The sequence below is a fragment of the Molossus molossus genome, unplaced genomic scaffold (assembly GCF_014108415.1).
Source record: "Molossus molossus isolate mMolMol1 unplaced genomic scaffold, mMolMol1.p scaffold_m16_p_11, whole genome shotgun sequence".
Taxonomy (NCBI): domain Eukaryota; kingdom Metazoa; phylum Chordata; class Mammalia; order Chiroptera; family Molossidae; genus Molossus; species Molossus molossus.
In genome coordinates, this window is record NW_023425346.1 from 77,986,483 (window position 1) to 77,997,542 (window position 11,060).

The 11,060-nt window shown below is 36.1% G+C and overlaps 1 protein-coding gene across 1 annotated transcript in view; it reads right to left on the reverse strand.

Annotated features, from left to right (window-relative positions):
- ERICH2 (glutamate rich 2) overlaps window positions 1–9,560 on the reverse strand; it is a 33,547-nt gene extending 23,987 nt beyond the window's left edge. The window contains exons 1-4 of the mRNA XM_036254423.1: window positions 9,548–9,560; window positions 9,068–9,116; window positions 8,801–8,837; window positions 3,937–4,085 (exon numbers count right to left, since the gene is read on the reverse strand). Coding sequence (XP_036110316.1) covers window positions 3,937–4,085; window positions 8,801–8,829 — 178 coding nt within the window. The 5' untranslated portion in view covers window positions 8,830–8,837; window positions 9,068–9,116; window positions 9,548–9,560. The remainder of the gene's footprint in view (window positions 1–3,936; window positions 4,086–8,800; window positions 8,838–9,067; window positions 9,117–9,547) is intronic.
- Window positions 9,561–11,060: the final 1,500 nt, after the last annotated feature.

Below are 11,060 nucleotides of genomic sequence, written 5' to 3' on the forward strand. Positions count from 1 at the left end.
GGGTTCAATTCCCATAAGGGCATGTACCTCGGTTGCAGTTTGTCCCCGGCCCTGGTTGGTGTTGTGTGGGTGGCAGCCACTCGATGTGTCTCTCTCACATTGATGTTTCTCCTCTCTCTTCTTCCCCCTCTCCCTCCTGCTCTATCTGAAGGTAAATGCCAAAAAAAAAAGATTATTTAAAATAAAAAAAAAATCCTCACCCAAGGACATTTTCATTGATTTTTAGAGAAAGGGGAAGAGAGAGAGAAAAACTTTGAAAACATCAATCGGTTGCCTCCTGCATGAGCCTGACCAGAGACTGAACCTGCATTCTGGATATGTGTCCTGAACATAAATTGAACCCCCAACCCTTTGGTGCCTGGGACGAAGCTCAACCAACTGAATTACACTGGCCTGGGCAGTGACTGAAATTTTAATAAATGAAAAACAGTTTTATTTGTAAAGAGTAAAACTTCAATGCCCTGGCCGATTTGGTTCAGTGGTTAGAGCGTCAGCCTATGGACCAGAGTCTCAGGTTTAATTCTGGTCAAGGGCATGTGCCTCGGTTGCAGTTCATCCCTGGCCCTGGTCAGAATCGTGCAGAAGGCAACCAGTCGATGTGTCTCATTCATGTCGATGGTTCTCTCTCTCCCTTCCTCTCTCTCTGTCCCTCCCTCCTACTCTATCTGAAGATAAATAGAAAAATATCCTTGGGTGAGGATTAAAAAAAAAAAAAAAAAAAGAATATAACTTTAAGAAAAAAGAAATTAATGCTATTTTATCCCTAGAGATATATTTCCTAAATTGTTCTTATAAGAAGATAAATACAGAGTAAAGAGCTTAGAGAGTAAAAGTAAGACTGGAGAGGCTGAGAAGCAAATAAGCCTTTGTAGGTCATGTCATTCCTTGGATACTTGAGAATAAAGTTCTTTCTCTGTTTCTCTTCACACACACACACACACACACACACACTAGGAATAAATATACATGGAGTATTCTAAATATAACCAGAGGTTACATAACATTATTAATGATTTTCCTTAATGTCAAGTCACAATACCTATGACGAAACATAAATGACCTTAAAATAAAAACTAAGCACTGCTGACTGACTACCCATTCAGTGCCTGGCACTATGCTGAGTCTCAGGAACACAAAAATGAATAGTCCTTCATCTGAGAGTACATGAAAAAACTCTAACTGGAAAGTCAGAAACAGTAGGGAAGAAGAGTGATGAAGATGTGCACTAGGTAAATGGGAGAGCAAAGGAGGGTCACATCCCAGTCTGGGGAGTGGTCAGGAACTGTCCAGTCTGAGTGGATCAGTTTTTCCAGGGAGAGGGGACAGCATGAGCCAAAGCATAAGCAAGAATCTGTGTGGATTACAAGCACTTTGATGCTGCTTAAGGGTCAAGGTTGAAGCTGAAATGGTGACGAAGGTGGCTGGAAGTGTATGTAGGTAGAGGCTAGCTGGATAATAGAGTCTTGTAAGCCTTGGGGTTCATCTTAAGAATGAAGGTGCTACTAATAAAAAATTTTATTTAAGGAAACAAGAATGATCAATTTTGCATTTCTGAGGGAAAACTTGGATAGCAGGGTGAAAAGTGCATTTGAGGGGAGACAAAAAAACAAAAAAGAGTAAGGGGACAGATCAGAGTTCTCTTTTAAAAATCCAGGTGCGAGCGATGATAGGGCACTAGTAAAATAGGGATGGAGAAGTGATAGATTAGAGAAATATTTAAGAGGTAAAATCTTAAATTCTAATAGCTATTAGAACTTTTTCCAAACTTCAGTAATTCTTATACTATCTTCATACATTTTGCCATATATGAGCATCACCTGTACTAATTACTTAATATTTTTCTTTGAATCTACTTTTTTTAAATCTTCACCTGAGGATATTTTTCTATTTATCTTCAGATAGAGTGGGAGGGGGAGAGAGAGAAATATTGACAGGAGAGGGACATATCGACTGGTCTTGCCTCCCGAAGGACCCCGACCAGGGCCGGTGACCTGCAACCAAGGTACATGCTCTTGACGACTCCTTGGTCCACGGGCCGACGTTCTACCATTGAGCCAAACTGGCCAGGGCTGAATCTACTTTTAAACAAAATGTCTTTACTGATTTTTTGAGGAAGAGAGAGAGAGAGAGAGAAATATCAATGTGAGAGAGATATATCAATCAGCTGCCTCCTGTAAGGCCCCTACTGGGGATTGAGCCTGCAACCCAGGCATGTGCCCTGCCTGGGAATCAAACCAGGACCTCTTAGTCCTTGGGATGAGTTCACTGAGCCACACCAATCTGGCTGAATCTACTTTTTCTTTTTATCCTCACCCAAGGACATTTTTGCATTTATCTTCAGATAGAGCAGGAGGGAGAGAGGGAGGAAGAGAGGGAGAGAAACATCAATGTGAGACAGACACATCAAGTGGTCACCACCCACACGACCCCGACCAGGGCCAGGGACAAACTTGCAACTGAGGTACATACTCTTATCAGGAACCAAACCCGGGACTCTGGTCTGTGGACCAATGCTCTAACTGCTGAGCCAAACTGTTCAGGGCTGAATCTACTTTTTTAATATACATTTTGTGAGATCATAAATATTATCATCCATGAAACTGATGGATGTATTAATAAAAGTAACATATAAAAATCAAAACACAGCCCTGCCTGGTTTGGCTCAGCAGTTAGAGCGTCGGCCCGCAGACCGGAGAGTCAAAGGTTCAGTTCCAACTATGAGCACGTACTTCAGTTGCAGTCTGTCACCGGCCTCGGTTGGGGTCATGTGGGTAGCAACCACTCGATGTGTCTCTCTCACATCGATGTTTCTCTCTCCCTCTCTTCCTCCCTCCCTCCCTCCTGCTCTATCTGAAGATAAATGTAAGAATGTCCTCGGGTGAGGATAAAAAAATATATATACATATATATGTGTGTATATATGTATACATATGTATATATGTATACATATGTATATATGTATAAAAATAAAAAGTGCTATCCTAAATCAGGATAGCAAGTCCTTCCAAGAGTAGGATGGCTGGGCTACCTGCTTCTGTTTCCATTACAGTCTCCATCAGCTCACAGCCACTTTGATCTTCCAGTGTGTATTCAGCTGTTCACTGATTCATCACACTGATGTCATCGGGGGAAGGTCAGAATAGGGAATTCAGGACTGTATGTGATGTCACAGGAACTGCCTGTTATTCCACAAACACATACTGAGCTTCATGAAAGATTTCCTGATTCCTAGATATAAGGTAGTCCTCTTCTAGGTGTCATTTATTAACATTATAACACTCATAACAACCTATCATTGTGCTGTTTTGTTTGTTGTTATTTTATATTGTTAATTATTTATTTTTAATATTTGGTTGTCTATCTCCCACTAGAATGTGAACTTCATAAGGGCAAGGACATTGCCTATTTGCTAACTAATGTATCCACAGCTTCTAAACCAGTGTCTGGCACTCAGTAAACCATTGTTGAATGAAAAGAACTTGTTTATGCTTTCATTAGATATTTTAATTCATTCTTAAAATTTAATATTCTATTATTCTCATTTTATGTAATGTTTTTCCATAAATCCTACACCTGACTGCATATCAGAATCATCTAGTACATGAATTTGAAAAAGTACTGATTTTCCCATGCCCAGCTGGTGTGGCTCAGTGGTTGAGTGTCGTCCCATGCACCAAGAGGTCATTGGTTGGATTCCAGGTCAAGGCACATGCCTGGGTTTTGGGCTTGATCCCCAGTGCAGGGTGTGCAGGAGGCAGCTGTTCGAACATCGATGTCTCTCTCAAATCATAAAAGCATTAAACAAAAAAAAAAAGTACTGATTCCTATGACTCTCCCAGGCCTACAGAGTTGTCAACATCCCATAAGTCATGGTGAAAGAGGGCTGAATTAGAAGCAACAGTTACTAAAAACAAAATAAAAAACAAGTGTTATTACCTGTGCTTTCTTTTAAGACGGAAGAAGACCATAGCTTAGATTTCAGATTTGTTTCTGTATCTTTATTTTCAGGACTCTTTGAAGATACTCTATTTTCAGTATTCTTTAAAGAAACTTTATTTTCAATATTTTGTGAAGAGACTTCCTTCCTAAATGTTAAAGTAGATAGTCAATAAATATTTTCCTCGGGAAGAAATTCTGTTTAAGGCTTTATATACGTATGTATGTACACACACACACGCACACATTTATTTACTACAAACACACAGTATAAATAGCTATAATGCAGTATCTTTGTTGTGGAAAAGCATTAAAAATAATTTTTACTGGTGATTAAAATTCTATTTCTGCCTAGCATTTGTCATTGTGTAATGATTCTTAGAATCTTTTCAGAGTTCTTTAACAGAGCATATAAGCAATCAGTTCTATGAATGTCTCTGGCAAAACTATTTAAGGAATACTAGTTTTTTTTTCAGTTAGTAAATAAATTCTTACTATTGTTAAATGCTATACTATGGAGAGAGGGCAACACTAATATTAATCTTCGGTCATAATATAAAGTAGCCTGCTTTGTCATTGAGTAGCTGAAATAAAAATGGGTCCTCTTTTAGCCTTTAAGCCTGAAACCTCATGTCAATAAACAGTACATTGAGACAGAAGATCCTTGTGTGGTGCATTCTGTTTATAAAGACAGACACCCATGCTGGTGGAAAAATAACTCAAGTCTGTTTTCCATGGTCTTAAGACTCTTTTAATATGTTTCCTTTATCAAGTTCAAAAATTCAGCTTCTAGTTTGCATGAAAAGATATAAAAATATATAAAGTATTATTTTTTCTCCCATAGTTATGGTGCCTCTGTTTTGTCCCCATTGAAATATGAATCCAGAACATTAGTACTGTAGTTAAGTTAGTCTTGTGCAGTGATTTAGAAAAGAGGCTGAACAGCTTGTTATATTCTTAATACAAGGGAGGGAATTGAATCTTCATTTCCCCCGTATATACTGCTAAAGCAAAACCCCTCCTTGGTAATATAAAATGTACAGCAAAGATGATTTACATTTGTCTGCCTCTTCCCTCCTCAATTTTCTAGTTGCAAAAGAAAACATCCAAGAAGAAATTCTACATGTAACAAGTTGAGAAGTCACTTAAGTTTTCCATTTCTAGCATTGTAAGATCCCTATTATATCTAGGTCACCACTAGAATGTATTTGCTCTAATAGCTATTCTAGATAAAAGGGCTTTACTGCCTACCTTCCCCCGCCAAATTATAGTATTTTGTTGAATCCAAGATATCATACATTTATAGAAGACATTTCATTATTTAAGGAAAAAAAAGCATTACCAAGTTTAAGATGCCATCAATTGTAAGAGATGTTAAACTATGATGAAAATATGTGTACATATTTCAAATATGAAATATGTTACTTATATATTGACTAAGTAATACTCCAAGGAAGAGAATTTAGCTAGTATAGTTCTGGGTATCTGAATAATTAGAAATGCTTTAAAAAAAAAATTTTTTTTTAAAGAGAGAGTGGAAAGGATGAAAAGAGGGAGAAGGAAAGAGAGAGAGAGAGAGAGAAAGAGACATCGATGTGAGAGAAACACATTGATTGATTCCCTCCTGCATGTGAAACCTGCAACACAGTACATGCTCTTGACTGGGAAATGAACCTGAGACCCTTTGGTGTGCCAGCTAATGCTCTAACCACTGAACCACACCAGCCAGAGCTGGAAATGCTTTTAATAGTCTTAATGACACAACATGGAGGAAGCCAACATACTCAATGGCCTGAAAATAAATGGGATATGACTATTTGGAAGCATTAACATGCCATAAAAATACATATGAGAATTGGGGCCAAATCACCATTTAACAGTAAAATATGAATTCCTTTTCTGCTCACTTTCTGTAGTCTTTCTCATATACAGTTTCAAAGACTCAAAGGTCCAAAAGCTGACCTCCTCTTCAACTATAGTCTATTGACTTCCATTTGTGAAAGAGATGTTATTTATGGTAATAATGCCTCTAACCACTTAAAAAAATAGATAACCAGTATACTCTAAAAGATCTGTTATTTAAATACAGTTACAATTAAGGAAAGATTCAAATTTTTACTTTATGTAATATCCTTTGGAAATGGAAGATAGTTAATTTAGTATCTGCTAAGGTTAAAGAGTTAGTCAAGTTAGATATCTCACTGGAACATATTTATGCTAAAGGGTAAGTAAGTAATCTAGGTTTTAGGATTGTTCCTTAGTTAAGAGCACTGGGCATATTTATGAAATGTTCCCAAATTTCTACTGGAATTAACAAGTTTTTCAGGAAGTTTATATTTTAAACTTTATTTTAAAATTATTTATAATTTGTCAAACATGGACCTAAAAATTAATTAAAACTTACTTTTCTAAGAATGTCTTAGCTATTCTTAGAGGAACTTGTGTTGCTGACATAATACAGTTTGCTGGCCAATCTTGGTCTTCAGCCAAAGAGCCATTTACTTAAAGTATAAAAATGGCAATAAGAAAATAACTCGTCATTCATTTGAGAAAAGATTATGGAATAACATATAGATATAATTTTTCAACCTGAGAGCATTGAGTGCTGTGGAGCTGCTTCAGCCATTTCCCCCTCACATCTTCAAGTACACTCAAAAGCTTACCCAAAAGAACCAACAGATCAAAAGCCAAAGATCTATAAAACTTTGTCTAGCATTAAAGATATATTTTACCTTTGCTACTGAAAAGTTTGTTAATTAAGTGCAATTTGTTGGGTAGACAAAATCTTTCACACATGGATCTATGGGTGGGGGGGGGGGAGGGGGAGAAATGATAAATGTGAGTTTTGTGTCCAGAGAAGTTCAAAACTCATGGTTTATAAAGTACTTGTGGCTCAAACTAGAATGAAGAATCAATCAGAAGATTAAGGCAAAGAATTGGTGGGGAAAGAAAACTTCTAGTTTTATAACCCAAGCTGGAAAGGACCTTTTGGCAAATTCCATTTGCCAGTCAGACTATGGAGACAATAGAGGGGTGGAAAGTGAAATCTGAAGTTACACTGAGAAAATTCATCAACTTTGCAGGTCAATCACACTAGTTCCCAAACAAAAGTCCCCATGATTTTCTATTTTCTTACTTGTCCATTTTTTTTTTCCTGGACTGGCCCTATTTGCCTTCAATTCTAGGTAAGGTACCTGAGGTGCATCACCACACAATGGTGAAGCTTACTGGCTACACTAACTATCCCCTTGAAACAACAACCAAGCCAAACCCAAAATCTTCTCTGCAAGCAACTGAAAGGGAACGTACTCATCTTACCCTTTCAAAAAGTAGTTTGGTGAGCAGATGCAATTATTAATGAGATCATGAGAAAAAGTAGGCACTCAGTTTTTCTATTTCGGCCCTAGCTGCCTTTGATTTATCCCTGGGGTATAACTACCTCAAGGTGTGGATCACTCCTGCTCCACACTGTTTATCACAGTTTTGGAACACTGGGCTCATTAGTAGACAAAACAATTTATTTTCATTAATGGCCTACTTACTTCCATTACTATTATTGAAAGTTATATTTCCCTCAAAAGACTACTAAAATTGTCTTAGGTTTTAAAATTTAAATGTTTTCAACCATGTGATAGCATGTATGCATATACATACTTATATATGTGCATATATATTTTTTAACATGGTATTTATTTTTTGTGGTTGTCTATAACATTTAATCTGAAATAAACAGATTCTCATCATTGATCTGTTATATATTACTCTCCCTATAATATAAAAATAAGTATTTAATATATAATTTACAACAACGCCAAGGTGGACTCTAATTTTAATTTTTTAGGTTTGACAGTTTGAAATTAAAATAGCCCTGGGTGGTTTGGCTCAGGGAGTTAGAGCATTGGCCCTTGGACCAAAGGGTCTTGGGTTTGGTTCTCGGTCAAGGGCACATCCTGGGTTGCAGGTTCAATCCCCAGCCCTGGTCCGGGTTGTGCAAGAGGCAACCAGTCAATATGTCTCTCTCACATTGATGTTTCTCTCTCTCTCTCTCCCTCCCTCCCTTCCACTTTACCTACAAATCAATAGAAAAATATCCTCGAGTGAGGATTAACAACAACAACAAATTAAAATGTTGCATTAGGTGAAAATTTTCCCAGCCAATAATATTCACAATAAGCCAAAATATTATTAATTTGAATAGAATCCCATCAGAACAATGCTTACAAACCTGTCAATAATTGATCTCTATGAATGTGTTTTACGATCAACTTTCAAAATGTAATTTTTCATGGACTAAACGATAGAATTTTTTTTTGCAGGTGGTAGGAGATGATCATATCAGGAAGGATTTTGATGAATTATCAGAATCAGTGCCCTGAACTAAGCAGGTACTTAATATTTAGCTACTAAATTTAAACTGAACTATGGTTCTTTTTAACACTAATCTCTTCATCTACTTGGGGTGTTTATATATTTTCCTTATTTAGTAGTAATGAATCATCTCATAGTAAATAAAGAATCTGTTTATAAATATTCATTGAAAAAGATATTCTGAAAGAAATGAGCAAGTATCAAAGGGAAATAGAAATGAGCAATGAGAGTTATATAAGTAAAATGTAGAATACTAGGTGTTTAGCATTTAAAAGTAGAAGTGAATATTATCTACAGTTGTACATTTTTATCAAAATTCTATTTCATTTTAAATGTCCTTTTAACAATTACTTTGAATGAAGCAAAAGCTAAAGCACTAATCCATGCATTTCTGGCCTTTCAAATTTAATTGGGTGACAAATGATTGCATTATCTAGTTCTAATTGCTCAAAAAGCATGTGATAGATCTCAACTGCATAACCGGACATTTTCTTACCATGACATTGTTTCATTTGGTTCAATCATCACTTCTTCTGAAAGAGAAGGAAAAAAAAAACACCTCAGTATTTTATCAATAGTGATGTTCCTAACAGAAATTCCTGACTGGCAAATATTTAGGCATTTTTTAAATGAGACCCAAAACAATAAAGGATTTAGATACTAAGTCTTTCAACCACACTCAACCATTCCAGTAAATTATCTTCTTAATATTTAAGACAAAATGGTATTCAAACATATTCTTTTTAAGTACTAAATCACTTACCCTTTGGATCAAACACTAGCAATTTGTCATTCTGTCTATATTTTGGTGTCTAAAATAGAAGTAGAAATAAAACCTAGCATTATAAAATTATTTTCATTTGAGGTATTTAAAATAACTTAATCTCCTGGCCAGTGTGGCTCAGTGGTTGAGCGTCAACCCTATGCTTCAAGAGGGTTCAATTCCTGGTCAGGGCACATGCCCAGGTTGTGGGCCCAATCCTCAGTGGGGGGCATGCAGGAGGCAGCGAACTGATCTTCTCTCTCATCAATGTTTCTCTCTCTCTCTCCCTCTCCCTTCCTCTCTCTAGACTCAATAAAGAAAAACAATTAAAAATAAAATAACTTATTCATAATCTTTATATAAATATTTCTGTTATTTAGGCTAAAAGATATCTTTATCCTAAAGCAATTATTAAAAAACTATATAAATTGATGGTAAAATAGAACTAAAGTGTTCTAAAAATAGCTTGTGAACTCTTACCTTTAGAGCATCTGTCTTGTCTAGATAATTCCTACAAAAACCAAAATATTTACTTCATGTCTTTAAACACTTGTATAAATTTAGAATATAAATAAAATAGAGTGTTAAGTATGAACTTTGTCTTTGGTAGCATTATTTCCATCCTAACTGAAAAACCTCATTCTTCTGGATTATGAAATTGGGTTAAAAACAAAAAGAAAGTCTAGAGCCCAGTTGGTATGGCTTAGTTGGTTGAGCATCATCCCATGCACCAGGAGATCACTGGTTCCATTCCTGGTCAGGGCACATGCCTGGGTTGCCGGCTTGATCCCCAGTACGGGGCGTGCAGGAGTCAGTAGATAGATGTTTCTCTCTCATCTGTTTCTATCTCTCTCTCTCCCTCTCCCTTCCTCCCTCTGAAATCAATAAAAAGATGTATTTAAAAAAATCTAGAGATATTAACCCCTTCTCCCCTTTTACCTTGGAATCTATGTAAAAAGAGCTATAGGAATAATTTTGCATGTTAGAAAAGTAATGATGAATAAGCCCCTAACTCATTACTATTTTGGTTTTATATAATTTGGTTTCTAGATCTAGATCAAAATACAATCAACAGCAGGTTAACGACTCACCTTTCCTAATGAGATCACCCTAAAAAAATCATTAAATTCAGCTTGGATCATATTTACATCACCTTTTTCCTCCCTCACTTCAACAAAACAAGATGTAAGCCAACTATCTGCCACATTTCAGTTCATCCATATTATGAAAAACACCTTTATAGAGTGTATATAAGCCAGAATAAGATATAGTATTTTAAATGAAGTATTATTTCAACAAATGCATTTAGAAATTAACTTTTGATTTTTCTCCAAACACATTTAAAGATATAATTCTTACCTTTAAGTTCCCTTATGTGTTTATTAATACTTAAAAGTTAAATTATTTTCTCTGTGAATTTTTACCTTTCTTAAATTACCCTCTGTAGATAGATTTTCCTACAAGTTAGCCCCTTATATACTTGCATAAATTTCATTCTAATTGCAAGGAGAACAATCAACTCATAGGGTTAAGAGAGGCCACACTTAAACTTTTCATAGGTAACAATTCACTCGTCCCTATATATCCAAGCAGACTTTTCAAACTATTAGTAGTACATACCTAGAAATTTCTGGAATACAAAATTTAGAGCCAAATCTGTGGGCAATAAAAGAGGTTTCATTACTCTGTAAAGTTTTTCTCTTTTTAAATCTAGCTCCCTCACACTGACTGATCTGTACTCCTGAATAAATCAGTCGTATGTAAACTTTTGCCTCAGGCTTTGTTTTCTGGGCAACCCTAACCAAGCCAGACATTATGTATGTTATTAATTTGGTTATCCCTCTGAGAAGCTCACGGAGAGCTAAAGTCCATCAGAAAAGCAAGACTTTTTTTTGGGAGAAACAGTTGTAAGAAGACCAAATTCTAGAGTAAATGAAAGATTTTCCTCCTAATTCTCTAGGGCAATAGACAGATCTTGGCAGCTGAAACAATG